We start from the raw sequence: 24,092 nt of genomic DNA, 5'->3' as shown, positions 1-24,092 counted from the left end.
AAACTTTGATGTCGATCAAGCTAGGTTTATCTCTGTTTAGTAAAGAGGAAAGTATATCACTACCACTGGTAACATTTAATTATTCTAGAGACCATGAATGTTTTGAAACATGTTAAGATTTTGAAAAGAAAAAAGAGATGAAGCGGCAACATGTGTTGCAGATTTATATACTTAGAGCAGGACATTTTGTAATTTATGTCAAATGAACCTACATTTACCTAAAGTTGGAAAAATTATGTGAAAAAAATATACACAGATTTTGAAAAAAGATGTCATACATCTACTCCACTGTAATGCATGGCCTACTTAAGTCATATTATATCAAAAGAAATATTACCATAATAACAAATATGAAGCAAAATGTATTTATGTTATTCCAATAAAGTGTAATAAGGGTTAAAATGTAAAGATAATAGTTTATAGGGGAATTAATAAATAAATAATAGGACACTCCTTAGATGGTAAATAGGTTTTAAATGTATATATCTTTGGATGAAAAGTATGTAACTAAGAAGGATATGATCAAAGAGTAAAGTCAATCTTAAAGTATAGTAATATATAAACATTGCACCACAAACGTGTATAAAAAAAAAGATGGATTAGTACCTATAGTGTTTTTGTGGACCAGATAAGGACGGTGGCTTATCTGGTTCAGTAACAATTGCACAAAACAAAATCATGAAGATGATATAATGGCGAAAAAACGCCATGATAAAATAAGGATCACTGTAATAATGGACTAATATTATAGCAAGATCACTAGCCAAAATAAAAAGTAACTAGGAAAACATACCAGTTTCACTATTAATCCAAATACTAATACTGAAAAGTAGGTAAAGAATCCACGCTCTGCCCAGATCCCTAATACCACAGCAAACAAAAAAAAGCCGAATTAACATAGCAATATACAGAAGGCAGAGAATGATATGAAACAGGTCTCTTAAAAGGATAACCAAAAATTTGTACAGAAAATTAAGATTCTGACATATCCTCGTAAGTCTACAATTTTTCTTTCATTAAGATGTTTTGATAACTTTTCTAGAGTTTCTAATATTCTTCTCCTACCTTAGTTATGATACTGCTTTCATTACTGAAGATTTTAGGCTTTTGAGGATATCTAAAATACATCATGGAAATTGCTGTCTTCCAATACATGGCACACAACAAAGAACATTATTATTCCAAGTATTGGTGTATTATAACACCACATACATAAACATACCACATTCGCCACTAGGACTGTAGTTAATGTCAACAGTGGCGAAATAGTGTAGTTTTCTCAGGTGAGGCTCTACTAAAAAGTCATTGGAGAAAAGTAGTATATATGGTCACAGATGAGCATTACTGATGTTCAAGTGGCATTGTTAACTCGGAATATTTTATCATATATTCATTGTAGTATGCACCTCAAATAGCAACAATCATACATATCTGTAGCGCCATAAGCCCATAGCTATAGAGAACAAACATTATCTGAAATATTTCTCCTCAAATAATTTTTCTTTGTCACGAATCTTTGCTACCGAATAAACTGTCCTGCCAAGATAAAACCCCTAGCTATGTAGTTGAAAAAAGGGTCATAAAAAACCTAAAGATAAAAGCTGAACATGTAGTGCCCTTTATCCTATGAGGATCATTATTATAATAACCAAGCAGTGCAAGTTCAAAACAGAAAGAATAAGGCTAAGATAAAACAGTGTCTTGTAAAAAACACAGTGTAACATCAATGAAGTAGTAGAATTGATCTCGGACAACACATGCACATATCTCTGAACAATGAAAAATGGATCAGGTGACTTACTCCTTCTTTATCTTCGCAGTAAGTCTCTTTGCGTGTGCTATTTTCTTCAGCAGCGAAGTGTCGCTTTGATTTTTTGATGTTTATCAGTGGCTTCTATTTTGCGCTCCCATCCTTGTAGAACCAAATTTGGATCATTTCTTTTACAACATAAACACCTCAACAACAAGAAACTATCATTATTTAATTGTCTTTCCTCCATTTCTTACACTCTTTACAAGTCTTAAAGACGATGGTAAACATGAAACAACGTAATCAAAAACGAAGAAAATCAAACCAATTCCCTAAAAAAAGTGAATGGGGATTCCTAAAAGCTTAAACCAATAGTCATAACTATCATCTCCATTGACCGTACTTTTAATAAGTACGCAAAAACGTTTTAGAAACCAAAATCAAAAAGATATAAATAAAGTATCCCCACACAAGCTCTTTAACAGTTGACCCAACAGGAGTTTCAGTGTAAAGGAGTTTCTCAACTGTTTGTATATTACCTTTAAGCCAAGACTCTGTGCTTTCCTCACATGTTTTTTAATAAATAAGTGGCTATCCTGACACAAATTGACTGATCTGGACGTACACTTAGGACATCAGCTTATCACACGAACATGTAGAAAAGCAATAGCAACAACATTTTTCCGAGACTAGACTCTTTCACTGTTTCTTCTACTAGAATAGGAAATGTTTGGGAAAATTTTGTTGTTACAATTTGACCATCGCTTGTTTTTCTCCAAGCCAGTTGCTTCAATTGCTCTTGCAAACATTTCATTTACTTCAAAAGTACAATATTTCGATGGCTCTTCCCTTCGATTACTAACAGCATCATCAAACCTAGATCCTTTTACAAATGATCGATAATAACGCTAAAGTATCACTAGAGATTTTCTTCTTTAGGAGATAAGTACCATCTAGTTGCCTAATTATCACTATATGAATAAATGATGATAATGTTCATTTCAATTCATAATTTAGGAAAAGGAAAAAAACAGGGTGGTCTAACAACAAAAAAAATAATATGAAAGTCCTCATAGTAACAATACATAGTTTATACAGTAAGGAAGGAGAAAGATAGGAAAGGAAAAAAAAAAGAGACCTAAGAAAAAACATGGGGAAGGAAAAGGGAGAACTATAAGGGGTTTCCGAGGGAAAGAAAAGAAAAGGAAAGAGCAAGAGGAGAGAAAAAGAAAGGGATAGTTTATAAAGAGGATGAGGGGGGGGAAGGGGAGGGGGGGGAAAAGAGGGGAAAGAGGGGAGAAGGGTAAGGAAGGGAGAAAAAGCAGTGGGGAGGAGGGGGGGAGGGGGAGATAGAAAAAAATAGGGAAAAAAAGGGGGGGGGGGTGGAAGGGAAAGATATGGTAGAGAAAGGAATATAAGAGGAGAGAGAATAATAGGGAAGGGGAGAGAAAGAGGAAGTGAAGGAGGAGGGAGGGGGGAAGAGGAGGAAAGAAGAAGAATAAGAGGCGAGAGGGAGGAAAAGAAAAGAAAAGGGAGGGAGTAGGGGGAGGAGAAGAAGAGGAAAGAGGGGGAAGGGGGAGAGGGAAAGAGGAGGAGAGAGAAAAGGGGAGGGAGAGGGGGAGAGGGTTAGAAGGAGGAAGGGATAATGAGGGAAGGGAAAAAGGGGAAGAAGGGGGGAGGGAGGGAAGGGAAAGGAGGGGGGAAAAGGGATAGAAAAAAGAAGGAAAAAGGGGGGGGGGAAGAATAAAGAAGAAAAGAAAGGGGAAAGGAATGGAGAGGAAGAAAGGGACAGGAGAGAAGGAAAAGAAGTGAAGAGGAAGGAGGAGAGGGAGAATAAAGGGAAGAGGGAGGAAAAAGGGGAAGAAGAGGGGAAGATAGGGAAAAGTTAGAATAGGTAAGAGGTGAGAAGGAGAAAAGAAAGCAAAGGCAACTTGGGAGAATGAAGAGAAAGAACGAGAAAAGAAAATAAAGGAGGAGGTAGGGGGCTGGAGAGAAGAAGGAAAAGAAGGGCCGGAGGAAGGCGAAGAGATTGAAAGAAAAAGGGAAAAAGGCACTAGGAAATAACGAAAAGAAGGAGAAAACCGGGGGAAGGAGAGAGTAGCGGAAGGAAGCAAGAGGGAAAGGTAACTAAGGGGGTAGAGAAGGAGCAGAGGAGCTATAGAGGTAGATAAATATTAATAAGAGAAAAAAGGATAAAGATAGGAGGAGGGGTAGAAATTAAGAAAGGATAGGAGAGGAAAGACAAAAGGAGAGAAAGGAAGGAAAGAAGAAAAGGGGGAAAAAGGAGGGATAAAGGGAGAAGGGGGGAAGAAGAAAGGAAGGGGTGAGGAAAAAGGCGAAGGAAGGAGAAAGAAGGGAAAGAATAAAAGGAAGAGAAGAGAGAAAAGGGAGGGAGAAAGAGGATAGAAGATGAAGGGGAAGAAAAAAGATATAAGGAGAGGGAGAGGGAGGTAAAAAAAAGAAAGAAGATAAAAGAGGGAGGGAAGAAAGAGGAAAAAGGGAAGAGGTAAAAAAGGAGGGGAAAGAGGGGGGGGGAACAAGAGAAGGAAGGAGAGGAGGGAAAGAAGAAGAAAGAAGAAAGGGGGATGAGGAGGGAGAGGGAAGGGGAAAAAAGGAGAGAAGACGAAGAAGGGGGGAAAGGGGGGAAAAGGAAGGGGAAGAAAAAAGGAGAAGAAGGGAGAAGAAGAAGAGAAAAGAGAAGAGAGGAAGCAGAAGGAAAAAATAAAAAAAAAAAGAAAAAAAGGGGGGGGAAGGTAAAGGAAGGAGAAGGAGGAGAAAAATAAAAAAAGGGAGAAGGGAGAAGGAAAGAAAAGGGGAGGAAGGGGAACGAAGGTAAAGAAAAAGGGGTTGAAAAAGAGGGGAAGAAAAAGGGGATCGAAAAAAAAAAGAAGAGAAGGAGGGGGAGGGAGAGGGAGAGAGGAAGGGGATGGGAAGGGAAAAAAAGGGGGGGAAAAAGAAGGGAAGGGGGGATATAGAAGGGAGGAAAAAAGGATCAAGGAGAAAAGGAAGGAAAGAAAAAAAGGGAGGATAAGAGAAAGGGAAAAAAAGAAGGGAAAGGGAGAAGGGGAAGGAAAGAAAGAAATGGGAAAGGGCGAAAGGGGGAAAAAAAGTAGAAAAGTGAGGGGGAAAAAGGAAAAAGGAGGAAAGGGGGGGGGGAAAGGAAAGGAAAGAAAAGAAAAAAAGAAAGAGGGAAAAAGGAGGGAAGGGGAAAAAAAAGGGGAGGAAAGGGGAGGGGGGGAAAAGGAAAGAGGATGAGAAAAAGGGGGAAAGGGAGGAAAAAGAAGGGGAAAAGAAAAAAGGGGAAGGAAGAGGGGGGAAGGAGGGGGGGGAAAAACGGGGAGAAAAAGAAAGAAAAGGGGTGAGGAAGAGAAAAAGGGGAAAGGAAGGAAGGGAGGAAAGGGGGGGGGGGGGGAAGGGGAAAAGAAAGAAAAAAGGAAGAAAGAAAAGAAGGGGAGGGAAAGGGGAGGAAAGGGGAAGGGGGGAAGGGAGGGAAGAAGAAAAAAAGGGAAGGGAAGAAAGGAAGACGAGAAAAAAAAAGAGGGGAGGGAAAGGAGGGGGGAGAAAGAATAAGAGGAGAAAAGGAAGGAAGAAGGAAAGGAAAAAAGGAGGGAAAAGGAAAGGGAAGGGGATGGGAAAAGGAGGAAGAAGAAGGAGGAGATGGAGAAAGGAAAGGGGGGGGGGAAGAAAAGGAAAAGAAAAGAACAGCGAAAGAAAAGGGAGAAGGAAGGGGAAGAGATGTCAGGAGAACAGTTCTTGGAGCAAAGGGAAGGTGAAGAAGGGGGATCAAAAGGAAAAAGACAAAAAAGAAGGAAAAGGGAAGCAGGAAAAGAAATTAAAAAAGGAAAGAGAGAGAAAAGGGAGGAAAAAAAAGGAGAGAAAGGAAGGGAGGGGGGGACAAAGAATGCAGGGAATTCAAGGAAAAAAGAAGGGAGAAGGGGGGGAGAGGGGGGGGGAGGAAAAAGAGAAGGGGAAGGAGAAAGAAAGGAAGGGAGAAAGGGGGGGAAGGAAAAGAAGAAGGGGGGGGAGGGATGTGAAAAAGGGAGGAGGGAAGAAAGAGAGGATGGGGGAAGGAAAAAAAAAGGGAATCACTTGAAGAAAGGAGAGAGGGCTTGTAAGGGGGGGGGAAAGGGGGAAAAAGAAGGAGAGAAAGGGAAAAAGGTAGAGTCTTGGAGGGGGGAAGGAGGGCAAAGAAGATGGAATATTAGGGAAAAAAGGACAAAAGAAGGAGGGAGCAAAGGAGAGTGAAATCCAAGGAAGTTTGAAAGTTGAAGAGGATGGATTAAAAACTGAAATAGGGAGAAAAAGAGAAGGAGAGAGGGAAGGAGACTCAAGGAAAAGAAGAGAGGAAAAGAAGAATGGAAAGGAAGGAAGAAAAGTATGAGGAACTACTTTGGGAACAGGGCCCAAGAAAGAAGGAATCATTTAGAAGGAGGGAAAGAAGAGGAGAAAAAAAGGGAAAAGAGAAAGGAAAACCCTAAGGGGATGAAAGTGCTTGAAAAAAAGGGGAAAGAACAAGGGGGGAAATGAAGTAAAGGGGAAAAGTAAAAGTGGAAGGAAGCAAAAAGGGGGGAGACAAAAGGAGGGAATCAAAGAGAAGAAGATAAAATAGAGGAAAGGGAAGAGGAACTAATGGAAAGGAAAGGATTGAATCATACATTTCTGCAAAAAAAGACACTGTGGGTTTCATTGGAGGGAGGAAAGGATAGGAGGGGAGATTAGGGGAAAAATCAAAGAGAAAAGCACTAACACAAAGTTATCACTTTAGGGATTATAAGGGGAAAGAATTTGGGATTAGACATTCTGGGAAAAAAAAGGGGAAAAAAAAACTTTCCAGATGAGACTATTTGGAAGGAGGGGACTTTAAAAAGTAAAAAAAGAAGGGAGGGGAAAGAATTCAAAGGGAAAGGAGGGAAGGACAAGAGGGAAGGGGAAGAGGGAAAAAAGGGAGGATAATAAGAACAGGAAGGAATGAAGGAATGGGAAGAAAGAGATTTCTTGGGAAGGGGGAGAGGAAGGTTCTAAGACTTAAGAGGGGAGGAGGGGAGGGAGGGGATAATAAGGAATAAGAAGGGGTACCTACAAGATGATCCAGGGGAGAGACGAAAGAAGGAAAATGAGAAAGAAAGGAGAGGGGGGGAAGGGAGAAGGGGTAATCTGAGAGAGAGGAGAGAAGAAAAGGAGACTAGAAAGAGTGAGGGGGACAGGGAACTGGGAGGAGGTAGAAAGACAAGGAGGAGAAGAGGAGGAAAGGGGAGAGGGATGAAGGAAAAGGGGGGGAAAGGGAGGGAAAGGGAATATGGGCAGATCAAAAAAGAAAAGTGTAGGAAGGGGGGAAATGAGGAGAAGGGGAAAGGGAAAAAAACCTTTTTAAAAAAAAAGAAAGAGGGAAGAAAAAAGGGGACCTGAATTCAAAGGGGGGGAGGGAGGGAAGAAAGATATGGAAAAGGGATTTGAAATTAGGGGAAGGAAGGAAAAAGGAGAGAAATCTGAATACGTTTGGTAAGAAGAAGGATAGGAATAAGGGAGGAAGGGGAACAGGGAGGAATCTCTCTCACCATTGGAGAGACTTGGTTGAAAGGGAAGAGGGAACTGGGGGGGAAGATCTGATAATAGGGACCATAAGAGAGGGAAGAAATCCAAGGGGGAAAGGGGAAAAGAGGAAATTAGGGGAAAAAAATAATTGGATAAATTATACAAAAGAACAGATATACATCATGATGTGGGCATTAAGAAGGGGGAAAGAGGGGGGGGGGGGGGGGGAAAGGAAAGGGTGGAAATGTAAACCAGAAAAGAGAAGAAGAGGGAACAAAACGAAGAGAAAGTGGACTGTAAGAGGGACAGGGGGAAAGAAAGGAGATGTACAGAGAAAAGAGAGTAGAAAAAGAAAGAAGAAAAAGGGAAAAGGGGGAAAAGAGGGGAGAAAAAGAGGGAGAAGGAAAAAGGAAAGGAGAAAATTAAGGAGGGAGAGAGACCTCTAAGGTAAAGAAAGAAGGGAACAAAGGGAGAGAAAGAGAGAGAGAGAGAAAAGAGGAGAGAGGGAGAGGAGGGGAGAGAAAGGAGGAAAGAAAAGAGAAAAAGGAGAGATGGAAAGAAAAAAAGAAGAAGGTGAGAAAGTAGAAAGAGAAGAGAGTGAAGAAAAGGAAAGAGGAAAAAAAAAGGGGAAGGGAGAGGAGAAGTGGGGGGGGAGGGAGGGAGTGAAAAAAAAGGGAAGAAGGAAGAAAGAGAAGGAGAGAGAGGGGAGGGAGAGGAAAGAGAAAAAGAAAGAGGGATGGAAAGAGAGAAAAAAAACAAAAAAGAGAAAGGAGGGAGAGGGAAGGGAAAGGGAGACACATTGAGAGGAGGAGAGATGAAGAGTCTAATGAAAGATAAAAAAAGAGTGAGGTAGGAAAAAGGACAAGGGAAAAAGAAAGAGAGAGATGAAGGGGGGAGAAGAAAAAAAAGGAAAAGGGGGGGTGCAAAAAAGGAAGAAGGTCAAAATTAAGTAAGAACAAAAAAAGGCAAAAAAAAATTCGTCTTTGCAATATTTGGAATCGTTGGAAAGAAAGGGGGGGAAGGGAGAGAGGAAGAAGGGGAATTTGAAAAGGATAGGAAAGATTTTAGAAAAAAAAAGATTGGGGAAAAAGGGAAATGGAGGAGGAAGAGGAAATGGGGAAGGAAGAAAAAGTCAAAAAAGAAAGAAACAAAAGAGGGAAAAAGAAGGGGAAAAAGACTAAGGAAGTAATAAAGGGGGAAGAAAATAAAAGGAGAAAGGGGAAGATTGGGAGGAAAAAAGGGGAGGGAGAGAAAGGAGAAAAGGAAAAGGGTGGGAAAAGGGGGAAAGAAAGTGTAAGGGGAGAAGTAGCCAGAACAAAGAAGTAATATTTTTTCAATTTCTTTTTTACTGTTTACAATATCTTGGAAAAGTGTTTTGAAAAAAAAGAAGTGGTCAGGAATATACGAGAAAGGAAGAAAGAGAGAAACAAAAAGATGAAAGAAAGAGAAAAGGAATTGAGGGAGAGAGTGGGGATGGGAAGTATGAGAGACTCTGAGTAGAAGTCTGTGAAAATAAGAAAGGAGGGGGAGACTGGGATAGTAAGAGAAATGAGAAAAAGGAGGAAAAAACAGAAAGGAGAGAAAGGGAAAAAAGAAAGGGTGAGGAGAAGGAAGGGAAAAAGGGAATATAAAAAGAGGAGAGAGAGGCTATGACAGAGTGAAAGATATTCTAAGAGGAGAGAAGGAAGAGAAAGGACAAAAGAGAGAAAGAGGAAAGGACAAAGGAGAGAAAGAGAGAGACAAAGAAAAAAAGAGGGAGAGAAGGAAAAAAAAAAGAAGATTCTGGAAAAGAAGAGAGAGAGAAGCTCTAATAGAGAAAGAGATTCTGAGAGAAAAGAGAGACTCCATGAGAGAATAAGGAGGGAGAGAAAGAGAGAAAAGAGAAAAAACTCTGGAGGGGAGAGAGGAGTGAGGGGGAGAGACATGGAGAAAGAGAGAGAAGGAGGAAAAGAGAGAGATGGAGAGAAAAAAGAGAAAGGGGGGAGGAAAAAGAGAGGGAGAGAGAGTGTTTGAGGGGAAGAGAAGTGAGAGAGAGAGATAGAATAAGAAAAAAAGTAAATAGAAAGACCCTGAAAAAGGAGACAGAGAAACAGAACAGAGAAAATGAGGAAAAGAACATTAAGAAAAAGAGAGGAAAAGGAAAGAAGAGAGAAAGGAGGGAGAGAGAAGTGAGAGAGAGAGAAGAGAGGGACTGGAGGAGGGGAGAGAGAGAGAGAAGAGTGAAGAGAAAGAGAGAGAATGGGGAGAAAAAGAGAGGAAAGAGAGAAAAAAAGGAGAGAAAGAGGGGAAAAAGGTGGGAAAGAGAGAAGCGAGACTCCAAGATTGAGGGAAAGAGGAGGGAAAAAGAAAGAGAAAAAGAGAAAAGATGGAGAAAAATAACAGACTCTGAGAGTCAGAGATAGACAGAGAGGAAAGGTAGAAAGAAAGAAATGAGAGAGACTCCAAGAGTGTGTGAGAGAATAGAGAGAGAAAAACAGAGAAGTGAGAGGAAGGGAACGCAAAGAGACATAGGAAGAGAGGAAAGAGAGGGGTGAGAGACTCTGAGAAGGAGATAGAAGAGAGACTGAGGGAGACTTTCCAAGAGTGAGGAAAGAGAGAATCTGAAGAAAGAAAAAAGAAGAGTGAAAGGAGGAAAGAGAGAACTCCAAGAGGAAGAAAGAGAAGAGAAAGAGATGAGAAAAGAAGAAGAGAGAGAAGAGAGGACAGCAACACTTGGAGAAAGAGAACGAGAAATATTCTGAGAGAGAGGGAGAAATGAGAGAGAGAGAAAAAAAGAGAAATACAAGAGGGGGGAAAAGCGTGTGTGTGAAAAAGAGAGGAGACACTCTGAGGAAGGAGAAGAGAGAGAGAGAAGAAAGAAGAGGAAGAAAAGAGAAGAGAGACTCAGAAAAAGAAAAAGAGTCACTCTGAGAGGAGAGAAAGAGAAAAAAGGAGGAGGGAATGAGACTTTGAGATTGAAAGAGAGAGACTCCAAATTTGAGAATAAGAGAGATTTTGAAAGAGAGGGAAAGAGAGGGATGAGGATTACAGAGAGAGACACAAAAAGGGACTCCAAGAGGAAGAGAAAAAACAGAGAAAGAGAAAGGAGGGATAACCAGAGGGAGGAGAAAAGAACAAGTGAGAAAGGGAAAGATAGATGGGAGAAAGAGAGTCTGAGTATGAGAGACAGAATGAGAGGAGAGGAAAGGGAAAGAGAGAGAGGGTCTAATGGAGAATCTCCAAGGGGGAAGAGAGAAGGAGGAGAGAATCCAGAAAGACTCTCAAATAGAGGAGAGGGAGGAAGACTAGTGAGCAAGAGACTACCAGAAAAGAGAAAGAGGGAGACATAGACTAAGAGAAACAGGGGACTGAGAAAGAGAGGGGAAGGGAACTAAGTGAAAGGGACTCTCAAAAGAGGAATAGAGAGAGTTCCTAAACTAAAAGAAAGAGAGAGAAAAGTGAGAGATTGTGTGTGGTGTTAGCAAGAGAGGACATTCTGATAGTGAGAGACTATGGGAGAGAGAAAAAAGAGACAGAGAGAGGAGAGTGATAGAGAGAGGGGGGGAGAGACTCTGAGATTGAGAGACTATAAGAGAGTGAAAGTAAAAGAGGAAAGAGAGAGAGAGGACAGAGTAAGAGTCAGAAGAGTAGAGAGAAAGGAGAATCCAAGGACTGAGAATTATATAAATAGATAGAAAGAAGGAGAGAGAGAGAGAGAGAGAGAGAGAGGGAATAAGGGATAGTGACTCTAACAGTGAGGGAGAGAAACTGTCAGGGTGAATAGTAGGAAAGAGACTTAAAGACCCACATCTTTGGGAGTAGCCAAATATAACTAAAGAATAAATGACACTTGCACTAACCGAGATACACCTTGAGAAACAGGGAGAGAGAGAGAAAATGTGATTAAGAGACTATAATAGAGAGACAACTTGGGTCCTTGGTGTAACTTCTATGATGATGTAACTTGTACTATGATGATGACATCACTATGTGTCATAAGGTTTGGTTTAGGGTGTATGTGATGGATTTAGATGGATTTAGATGATGTCATCATATATGATGACATCACTATCTGTCATTTAAAGATGATGTCATCAAGGAGTGAACCACCCGACAACTTAATATAGAGAGCAACTTTGAGGGAGAGAAAACTTTAAAGTGAGTGAGAGTGAGAGAGAAAAAGTGAGAGACTCTGAGTTTGTGTGTGTGTGGTTTGAGAGAGAGACACTAACAGTGAGAGACTATGAGAGAAAGAGAGACAGAGAAAATGAGAGAGACTGTGAAAGTCAAAGACTATAACATAAAGAAAACTATATCAATAGAAAGACTCCAAAAGTGCGCATGTCTAAGAGAGAGAGGGAAGACACTCATAGAGTGATCGAGAAACAGAGAGAAAAGAGTGATAAAAAATCTCATAGAGGCAGAGAGAGAGAGACTATAAAAGTGTGAGACTATAAGAGAGGGAGATAACTAGAAAGACCCTGGCCTGAAATGATAGAGACTTCTTAAGGAGAGAGAGAGAGAGAGAAAACTGAGAGACTTTGAGATGTGTTTGTGCATGTGTGGGAGATAGAGATAGATACTCTGAGATAGAAAGAGAGAGAGACTTTGAGGGTATGTGTGTGAGTGCATGTCTGAGAGAGTAAAATATAGACACAGACAGACACAAACACATAGACCATGTGAGAGAAGGACTATAAAGAGAGGGAGACCCTGAGACAAATAGAAATAAGACTGAGAGAAACAGACATTCTGAGAGAGAGACTCATAAATTGAGAGAGAGAATGACATGGAAAGGGTAAGAAATTCTGAATATGAGTGTGGATGTGTGTGACAGAGAGACTCTGAGAGTGACAGACTATGACAGGGAGAGAGACACACACTGTAAAATGAGAGACTACAAGAGAGAGAGAGAGAGAGAGAGAGAGACTGTATTTATATCTTTGCATTGTGTAGGTGGAAGGACAGAGGAAATTACCAGTGCTATAGATGGCGCAGAGGCTCTCCTTCAAGGGAAGTTCACAATTGAGTCTGATATTTGGTAAGTGAAGGTTGAAGTGGTTATTATAAAGATATTATTGTAGAGGACTTATGGAGTACGTCTGTGGGAGATTATAACATTTGGTAATCAACCATATCCTGGTAGAATACAACCAAGAGGTTCTCCAGTTAGTAATGGGAGGAGGATGATTAGATAAACCAGTGAACTGTCCAGGAAGATTGTATGCTGAATGGATGGACAGATGGATGTATGGATGAATCAATAAACACAAATGGTTTAGATATGAGACAAATGAATAGAGTAATAAATAATTTCAAGATCAATGGATGAATGAATGGATCACTAGATTAATATATAATATATCTATTAATCATTAGATAATACCAGTATATATATAGACTAGATCTTGAATGAATGAATAGGAAAGTGAATATATTGATAATTGACTGACTTAGTTCTAATATTATAGTTGTTAATTCTATTATTTGTTGATATAAAAAACTCATGATGATGTGTTGGAAGAGTATGCCAGTGAAAGACCTCACTTTGTACAAATAGTAGAGGTTTAACGTCATTCTTAGAACATATTAATAATAAAAGACATAATTATAATTGATGATGATGATGAAGATTTAGAAGAGGTCCTACAACGAACAAACTCTAGACCTTCAAGAACATCATCTGTATGATATGGTAAGACCATCTACAACTCCATGTGTCCATTTCCCATCATCCATTTGTCCATAAATCCATGTACTGATACATGTATCCATTCATCCATTTACTTCCATTTAGTCCTTTTTATTGTCCATTTTTATTCATCCATTTTATAGTATTGTAAATCTAGCTTGTCAAGGAGTATGCGAATTCGTAACAGTTTCTGATGGAGAGGTAGTCTCCATAGAAAAGAAGAACTTGAACCACATCAGAATCATGCTGTAATGAACCCCAGTGATGAAAACATAATAGAGGTAATGTACCCAAACCAATCTATACAAGATAGAAAATCAAGTCACGATAAAGAAAAGAAAAAGTCAAAAATGGCATTCAAATTTTAAAATAATCTGATGTTAATTACTGTATCACATCTGAGTGTAGTAATCTTTTGGCAGGAATTAGACTTGGGATCCAGCTGAACAAAGTGAAAGTGAAAAAGACAAAGACACGAGGATTCTCCCATGCCATGGATGTAGCAGCCACATTGGAACTGACGAACAAGCATTAGCTAACTCTGATAATGAATTTTAAGAAGCTGCGGTACAGGAAGCTGAATGGGAAGACATGTGAGCTGTTGCTTAGCAACTAGAAATGGTAAAAAGCAAAAAGATAAACAGCAATCAAATCAAAACAAATAAATTTTAAACAGTTTAAACAACAACATTATCATTATCATCTCATCAGATAATTGGTCTAATAAATTATAATTTTTGTTAATAAGACTTATCATTTATTGATATAATGTTATGTCCATATATGGAATTATAGTTACTTTTACCTACTCTTCTCTCCATAGCAACAGAGGTAACAATTCATGTTATCTCATCTTTTTCTAATTGTATGACATCTGTCTTTCATAAAAATAGTTTAATAAAATAATTTATAAATAAGAAACAGTACTATAGTAGTGTTGTAAAAGTTGCAGCTTTTAGGAAGAAAAGTGTTGAATTACAAGCAAAGCTGTAGTACAGCTATCACTATTGCTACATGTAAAATGGTTGTCAGTTTTAGACTTTATAACTAGACACTGGTGGAGGACTCTTTTTACATTATAAATTTAGTTGTGATTTTTAAAAATGATAATTATATATCAATTATTACAGGGTTTAGAAGTAGGTTTTTTGATATATGCAATCTTATATACTATTATTAATTAGTTCAAATTTCTATCTTGTATGCCTCGTCTATTGATTTGGTCATTAACCTGTTTTATTGGTACTAAAAATAAATTTTTTTGATACAACTTCATTCTTTGCAATTGTAATGTTTGTTACTTTGTATTTTCATAGAATTGAACTTGATTCATTCATTGTTATCCTGCTCATATAATTGTCCAATCCTTCATTCATCCATTAGGTCAAAGATCTACTATACACAACAGAGTCAAAACGGTATTACCTATTTGTACTACTTCTATTGGATACTTCTGTACATAGACAAGTGAATGAATGGATTTAATCTAGGTAATTAATTAATTGACAATTGCAAGCAGGCCAGCTATTTGACCTTGAGTAGTTTACATGGTTTGCTAATCACATACAGGACTCAGAGTTAAAAGAATAAACAAATTTTAATTTAAACACGACCATCTTAAAAAATAAAGCTAATTTCTGAACATAAGCTATACATATTTTTATATATCTGTCAACAAAGTTAGCAGTAAGCAAACCAACAACAAAATTCATGATAATATATTAATACTATATACAGATAAAGAATAAGTTTGTTTTATTTGTTGCTCAGCTCATTTTCTTCTTCAGTCTCTTTATCATCAAAGTCATTACACTCTATTTAAATTTATATTGCTTAATTAATGTGATTGTAGCAATTATCATTCATGTCACCAGTTAACTGGGGACCTTCAATCTACACAAGTGAGTATAATATCATATCACAAAGTAGACCTATATATACTGACCTATCAATGTAATTCATCTAAGTTAATTCAATGTTATCAGATACATGATCAGCATATACATTACATCTCTCAGCTCTTACATCTTCTCTGTAAGTATAATATATATTAACTAATAATATTTTCCAAACTATAATTATGAATTATGTAATTGTAAATGACCTCATACTAGGAAAACTGCATGTTTCTCATAAATCAATTACAGTAGTACAATACCGTAAATATTCTAAAATTTCGTACGTCTGATTTCGAAAATAAATGTGACCAAAACTGCGAAGATGATACATATCAAACGCGCCAATTATGTTTAGTGTCAAAAAATGTGTTCAAAATGGCTGGACTAATAAATGAGATTTCAGTATGCTCGAAGTCTACAAATATCATACTTCAAGTTGATACTTATAAACGTAATGAAATTATAATTTGTTATGTTGAGATAAACATTATTTGTAATATATCTATTATATCATATGGTTTGATGCCAATGTCTTATCAGACATATTACTATGATGTGGTACATAATAGTAATATGTTGATAAGACAGAAACATCCTTTATTATACAATTATAAAAATTAGTGGTAATGTCATAACATAGTATAAGTGAATACCATCCATATTGCTCTAATGATATATACATGTACTTTCAGTCAAGAAATCAATAGGTTTGGGAAATCCCGTTATTAGAGTGACAATAAATCATTGTTAAACCATGCACCATTGGATTTCAAGTCAAGGTTACTAAATCTTGATATCAATATGGATAGAAATTTAGGATATTCTTCAATTTATTAAATGGCTGAATGTCTTAAACTATTTTTCTATTCTTTTATTGCGTCTCTTTACAGCACATCAATCTGTTCATCTTCAAATTAAGTTGATTCTATTAATAATGAATCCCTTGTCTTAGTACCACATATCATTCCTTCTTTAATTTACATGATAAAAGTGAAATTTCTTATATATCACCAATAAACTTTTAAAATTATTATTAAAAGTTATTTATTAACATCTTTGTCCTTCTGTTTCTCTCTATCTGTGACTTTAGTTTGTTAGTGTCTTCTTTTCATCCATGTCTCTGTTTCTTCTGTTCTCATTTCTCTCTCTCTCTTTCTGTTGATGTAGATGTGTAAATAATAATCTATTTGTTATCTATAATCTATATGCAACTGCTTGCATTATTATCTATTAAACCTAGTATATATTTATATATCAATTTATAGAGATTGAGTTGGATATGAAGATATATCATTAATTGTCAAATACGTAATTTAGCTATGAAGAATGGCATCATTGGTGACCTTGGCTAACTCATCATCACTAAGCCATCTTTCACATCTCAAAAACTCCCTATCTGTTTGGAAAAAAGACATAACCTCTTTTATCGTAGTAGTTTCTTCTCGTTGGTGTCGTATGTGATAGATGTGTGAGATCTTCATAAAGCTAATAAAAAAGAAATTAATTTAAAGTGTTAAATTCTAATATCTTCTGAAGAATGTCATATGATTGCGATAGTTATTTAATTTTCTTATTTTTTAGAATCTTCAATAACAACTAAAGATAATTTATGCTTCCTTGAATGGTTAGAGAGGCTTACCAAGTGCTGGCAGTGGTTTGGGAGATGATTGAAGATTAGATTTAGTTAATGATTGGATGCAAGGGTTTGTAGATGGCTGGAAAGAAGGTTTGGTATGCTGGAGTGATTCAGATAATTGTTGACTTGTAGAGAAGATTGGTTAATGATTGAGAGTTGATTTGGTAGATGTACTGGAAGAAGGTTGGGTATGAAGGAGTAGTAGGATATGGTTGACTTGTAGAGAGTTTGGTTAATGACTGAAGAATTTTGATTTGGTAGATGGCTGGGAAGAAGTTTGGTAGGTGGAGTAGTTCAGATAGGGTCAACCTTGTAGAGAAGTTTGGTTAATGACTGAAGAAGTTGATTTGGTTAGATGTCTGGAAGAAGGTTTGGTAAGCTGGAGGAGTTAGGATATGGTTGACTTGTAGAGAAGGTTTGGTTAATGACTGTCAGAGTTGATTTGGTAGATGTCAGGAAGAGGTTTGGTAGGCTGGAGTAGTTAGGATATGGGTGGGACTTGTAGAGAAGGTTGGTTAATGATTGAAAAGTTGATTTGGTAGATGGCTGGAAGAAGGTTTGGTAGGCTGGAGTAGTTAGGATAACGGTTGACTTTGTAGAGAAGGTTGGTTAATGATTGAAATTGATTTGGTAGATGGCTGGAAGAAGGTTTGGTAGGCTGGAGTAGTTCAGATTTGATTGACACTAGAACGAGGTTTGGTGATGAGCACTGAAAATGAGCTATCACGGACTTGATGCTTTATTGGTTATGGAGGAATATGGTCAATTGAAAGAGAAGAAAGGTTGAAAACCTCCTTCATAGAGAGAGAAGCTATAGAATAAATTATAACATGATACAGCTATACAATCTAGAAAAGCATATTCATTTCAAAATCATGTTCATCATTGTTTAAGGAGACAGAAGACAATTTAGAATCATTATTGCATTGGATAAGAGACATTGGATAACAAGATTCTAGAATGGAAATTTGATAATTGAAATTATTGGTGTTGCTTAAGAGAAAAACGTCAAAAGATTGAGAAGCCAATGGAGAGTTGAAATCCATTATGCTTACACAAGACAATCTAGAGCTGTCATGTTCAGATCACCACTTTCTTGAGATTGTTCACTGGTGTTGATTCACACATTTGGTGGTTATACTTGATATGAGCTTCACTCATACCATTATCTTTGATGGATCATTGAGAAAAGATATCACATAAATCCACCTTAGGAAGGGTCTTCTCGATTTTGTATAGTCCCAACCACTTCTGGTCTTACTTGCTACCTTTTTGTTTCTTTTGTGTGAAATCTTCACTACACACAAAGGTCCCAAATCCGTCTAAATTAACCTTTACCCTTTTGCTACTATTATTAGTTTCTTTATTTTTTTCTTTTTCTGAGCACCTAATATGTTTACTTTTGGCTGTTCTCTAACTGTTGCAGTTATTTCTCCTTTCTGTCTGTGATCCAATATCATCTCTATTCTCTAAATAATTAATCAACACTTTTGTTTTTTTGTAACATTTTTATCTTCCAAACATCAATTCAAATTTTCTAACTTGTTGGACTCTTGTCTTTATGTATTATATGTGAACACACATGTGTCAAGGTAGAAATCCATGATTATTCTTTGAACAAACAAATTTAACCAGATGCTTTGGATCATCTGATTGAAAAATTTCATCAGCACTAAAATCAGAGAAACTACTGTGGATGATAAGGTGTACGTTAGTCTATGGTCTATTCCTGGTAGACTCATTGGTGTCTTGTCCAGTCTATTATTGAACTCTCTACCCTGATCCTGACATAATTACACTTGGTAGTCCCATATACATGAATAAATAGACTGGTATAGGAATAATGGCAATAATCTCATAAAAATAACAATCAATCTTACCTTGAATAAGGTAATTGGAACAGTACTAGCAAGTTCATCTTTTTGTTCCCACGAATTCAGTACCCACTTTGCTGCAATAATCGATATTATTAATATATATAGCTGCCATCTGTGCGAACCCCAATTGAAGTCAAAGGACCAATAAAGTCACTGCCAATATGGTACCATGGTGATTTAACTGGTACAGGATGTACTTGAGGAGCAACAATTGTCATCTTTCTATTCATTTGTTGACACACACCACAACGGAGCACAATGTCATCATCATTCTGGCACATGTCACAATCTAATTATGAGTATAAATGATATTGAAAAAGTAATGCTGACCATTCTTTCTACATCTTGAACAATCTGATGCCATATAAAATCTTTCTTTAATTCTGTATATGGTCTTTGGTCTTTCCCAAATGATGTGTGTGTGGTGGTACTATGTGGCAATTTAATAGAATCTTCTCTGTCCTTCTTAGAAGGCAATTATCGTTACTAAACATATAGGGTTGATAAATGAATAAATCTTAGAAATGTAATATCACACCTAATTCTTTTCTGCATGTAGCACAACTCTCCATTCTCAAAAACAATGAACCTTTCATTTTTTCCTGATAAGATGCTTTCTGCATTCTGTGCAATTTGGATATCTCCTGTAGTGATATATATGTACACTTGTTTCAACAAAACTCGTTCCAATCAGTATCTTGAGATATTAGAAGTGTTTTGTCATGCACTGTCAGACTGTAGCAGACTAATTTTTTTATCCCTGGACAAAAATTTTATGTGAAGGTATCTCTTCTTGGGCCAGCCAGAGCGTTCGTCTACTGTACCAATTTACCATGACAGTAAGCATATATATATGACATTACTTTTGATATGAAGACATATGAAAGTAGATGTAACATTGTGATGTATCTGTTCAATGTAATCATCAACACCAGCAGTAAGATAATTTGTTTGGATCAAAAAAATGATCACTTCCATAGTTAGTACATACACAGACAGTTTTAACAAATTATTAGAATACAATAGTGCGCTATAAGAAGCTCAGTGACGGTCTGACCTTTGGATATGACTCAGTCCAAACCTTTGACTGCATACTTCAGCACTTAACTTTTAATGAATATGGGAGAAATATTAAAATATGATGGTCTCTAAAAGAGATTTTGAAAACTGGACTGTTCCTCGCAAGTCTTGCATTTCTTGTAGTTAATTAACTAAAAATAATTATTGTTACCAAATCTCAGTATAATAATTATTAAATCGCCTAAACAATTGTTAGTATAAAAATTAATAAAGTGCAAATATTTTTAAATCTTGATGATTGTGTGTCAATCTTACATTTGTTGTCTGACATATTACAAAACAAATTTGTTACACAAATAAAATAAATAAAATTATGTATATATCACTGATGAGCTTTCTATATATTAAACCACAAAGTGTTTACTAAAATATCACGAGATGAAAAACAATTAAGGACACGTCTTGTTAGGTACCTGTTATTTAATAACCTGGTAGTGCAAAGATAGTGTGTTACAAAAGACATTTATTACAATGAAAGAAATAATGAAATGTCATTCTATATAAGGATTCTATTAAGGATCCGTATAGCAGGACTAGTTTCAACCACTTTTGTTGGATTTCTTGTTCATGCCTTAAGAAATAGAATATAAATACTCTAAGAAATAAACAATATCATATCACATTCTAGCAACTACTTGTTTCACCTTTATAGGTGTACAATTTACTATTTCAATGGTTCAGAATTAGATATATAAGCATTTAAAGAGACAGCTAACATGATTCTTTCAAGCTCTTGCAAGCAAAGACATGTAAAGAAGGTTATCATTATCATTGTTATCATAATAATAAAACTTTACAAAGTTATGTTAATTGAAAGATCAATATTTCAAGAGATTTAGGATTTAATTGATAAGTTTGACTTTGAGATCTTTCTAACAGTTATTGCTATCAGATTAAGCTGAAACTGAGAATTAGGATTAGCAGTGCTGATGGCATAGACAATTAGAGCATGACAGTACCATGTTATCAAGTATAGAGAATATAAGTTTTAGGGAAGATGTTAGAGATATTCAGGAGGGAATTTTAGCTGGTAACAAATGTTTTTGAAATAACAATGGCATCAATTGAGATGATTTTCAGAAATAATAATGCACGTGAACTGATAGAATTGTTTTGTATGAACATACGTCATTAAATAGAAACTTGTCATCTTCATCATCATCTCTCTCATCATCATCCTTTATAAAAAAACATAATAATATTTGTGCAATTGAATCGTATATAATTTGAGTATTCACTAGTTGTTTGAATTTAAACTGCATTCAGTATTATAACTCAGGCTAAGAATAAGCTAGTGAGAAATGTTTTGGACTATTCAATAAGCCTAGCTACTCCACAAATTCTCTATAAAATTAGAGTTTAATCTATTTAGAAAAGTGCTAAACTTATATTCGCACATAAAGTGAACGGCATGTTTTGCATTGAGCCATAACCTGCGTCACTGTCCCCGAGGGCGAAAGGTCGCCGGGGGAGTGCTATCTGGGGACGAGACTGTTTAAAAGTGACTCTAATTAAAGCACAATATAGGCGGTAAAATGAGTAAGAGAAAGACTTCGCCTTTTGTTGAAGGCTTCTTTCCTAGCAAGCAATATCGGGAAGATGACTCGAGTAGCTCCAAAGAGAAAATTCAGACTCAGAGTGTGATTTTTGTTGAGATTTCAGAACGTGACTCAAGTAGCTCCCAAACAGAAACTTCCCCCCAGAGTCAGAGGAGTCAGAGCCTGAGGTTTTTTGGCCCGAAGCAGGCCAGCTTTGTATAGAGTAGATACTTTTCATTGTACACTTAATACTTACCCATTAATGTTATGTCATTAGAAAATCATCACAGAAGCACAAAGTTCTCATTAATTGTAGATTGTTTATTTGATTAGCTCAGTATTAAAAATATTATTTAGACATGTGTTTTATCATTTTATACCATTAACTACAAGTACGTAACATTTGTTAACAGTAAGTTGCTAGGCTACCAGTGAATGTGAGATGATATCATTATGTATCAGTAGTTATGATAGATGATACCACGTGAATACTTGTATTTAATAGTATGTACTTGTATAGTCTTGTACTATCATGACATTCAGAGGAAGGAACATTTAGGAATACTTCTTAAAATCAATTAGTTGCATAGAATCATGTAAAGTCCATCATATTGACTTTAATTTATAAATAAAGTCATTATCACATTACATCATGACTCATTAATTATTTTCACTTTACATCATGGCTAATACAGAATATCTTCTAGTCATAGTAGATTTATCAAGTGCTATTAAAGAGGTAGCTAGTATCATAATTTGACTACAAAAACTATAAATATAAAATGAATCCCAATTAGTGACAATTATATTGGTACATTATATCTTTGCCTTACTATTAGTAAAAGGATTATGTAACTGCTGTAGGACCTCTAAAGCATTGACTCCTGATTAATTTGGGGGTGGGGTCTATCTGTAGTGTAGTTCTTCATAACAATATGTTAGTACTTACTATTGTTTACAATCATATTCTATGAGAGATGACATTGTTAGTATGATACATTTAAGAAAATATTCTTTTGATGTGGGACATATCAAATGTACTACTTGTACTATTATTGTCATATATATAGTTCTAGATCTTCTAGTAATGTACTTTTATAAAAATAAACTGATCTGTACATGACATGATTTATGATAGCTGAGATGTTTTAATAACATTCAGTATTACTTGTAGGCTTGTACTACATCATCTTCTTGACCACACCCCTATATCATGAATTATATAGTCCACTTAAAAATCACAATTTATGTAACGATCGTTAGTTTTATAATAAAGTATTCACAGACATTTTTTTACAAATATCCAAATACTGGTGTGATACATTGTTCCATTTTACATGTATCTGTGCTTTATGTAGTGACAATAAACTATCATCATTATTATCTTGTTCTCGTATTGTTTGCCTATTGGACTGATTATTATCATTACTACAATATACTTATATTTAGTTATTTAAGGTAATCATAAACTATCCTACTAGATGTTAAAGCATTAACAGTTTAATCAGTTGTTTATGAATAATAGTTGTTATGAAATTTTAAATATGATTTAATTTTGTAACATTTCAAAATGATTGTGGCCTTGTAGTTAATTTTGTAATTAAAAAATATCACATGATTTACTGTCTTTGATGTTACTTTCTGGTATCTTTTTTATAAATTACACCACTTAATTAAGGATCATGGTTTTATATATAAAAAAATTGCAACATGACAAGTTAGTTATGAAATATTAATGTTCTTTTTATGTAATATATTATGATAGAATGCACTATTGCCCAGAACATGAAATAGTGTATGGTAAATAGTGTATTGTAAGACAATTGAGACTGTGGTATGAATAGTTGTTTGCTTTTTAATCCTGACATATAATATTAAGTTGGAATTTATTCTCAACTTTATGACTATCAAATGCATTTTTCTTGACATTGTAGTCAAATATTTTATTACTAAATATTTTATATGCTATTCCATGGAAGAAATAGTTTTTATGTGAATTTTTAGACTGCAAATGATTTTATCATTTAAAGAAATTGACCAACAAATTCTATTCGTAATTTTTTATTAATGGAAAAAGATCATACAATAAATAATAATGTCTTTTTATCATAGAATTATAATCTAATTGAATTGGTTGAAAAAGGTGACTTGTTGGGAGTTAAAGATGTTCTTTTAAGAGGAGCTGATTATGTAATAGTAGTGATCTGGTAAGTTTAATTTGGGTACATTAAAATTATGCTACATAAAGAAAATGAATGTTTGTTCTTTTAAAAGTTTCTATCACTTTATTTTCTAGTTGTTATCTATATAGTACTATTGTGTTACTTTATTAAACAAGGAAACTGTTTGATAAAAAACATTTTTAGATATTTGTGTTATTTGACACAAAACACTACAAATTGCTATACATTTAAAAAATACACATTGTATATAATTTATAGAAAATAGAAAGAGATACCATAAAACACATTATTGGAGTCTCTCTATGGGTTATATAATTAGTTTAATGTGTAATATCATAATTGACAATTGTTTATTTGTTTGTTATTACAATAGAGAGGATGGACGGCCCATTCATTATGCAAGTTTTAAAGGACAAATCAGACATTGTTGAAGTATTAGTCAATCACCCAATGCTGATATATAAATCTTGTTACTAAGGTAATTTAACAATAAAATGAGTACTTATACTTTATAATTTTAAAGGCATGAATTAATGGATAACTTTGAAAAATACACATAATAAACATGATATTGATACAACACGAGTGTATCTAAAATTAGCCAGTTTATATATTATAATTTTATTACATTTACAATAAGTTTGTAGTCCAAAGGACTAGATCCTCCTTTATGATTTATTGGTAAAATTACCATTGTCAAAAGTTAGAGATCTGTAGGTCCAGCACCATGTGTGCTCACTAATACTGCCCAGCAGGTGCCTCACTTCAAAGGCACTCACTTGGCTGGGTGCAAACACGATCTCCTCTTAGTTATGTATTGTATATCTATACATATACCATATCTATCTGTGTGTGTGGTGTGTGGACATGCACGTATATTATAGATATAGAGATAATACGATATATATAATACTATATATATTAGAT

General features: G+C 35.7%; 1 protein-coding gene across 1 annotated transcript; it reads left to right on the top strand.

Annotated features, from left to right (window-relative positions):
- Positions 1-4,509: 4,509 nt before the first annotated feature.
- Positions 4,510-9,684, top strand: LOC121366562 (protein PXR1-like; the record flags this gene model as incomplete). Its single annotated transcript, XM_041490952.1, has 4 exons — positions 4,510-4,582; positions 6,046-6,125; positions 6,843-6,968; positions 9,587-9,684. Coding segments are annotated over 4 exons (377 nt in total), but the record flags the coding sequence as incomplete, so codon positions are not given.
- Positions 9,685-24,092: the final 14,408 nt, after the last annotated feature.

Source organism: Gigantopelta aegis, unplaced genomic scaffold, assembly GCF_016097555.1.
Source record: "Gigantopelta aegis isolate Gae_Host unplaced genomic scaffold, Gae_host_genome ctg6150_pilon_pilon, whole genome shotgun sequence".
In the NCBI taxonomy this organism is placed as follows: Eukaryota; Metazoa; Mollusca; class Gastropoda; order Neomphalida; family Peltospiridae; genus Gigantopelta; species Gigantopelta aegis.
The sequence above is the reverse complement of the archived record's forward strand: the minus strand, read 5'-3'. Positions and strand labels throughout refer to the sequence as shown.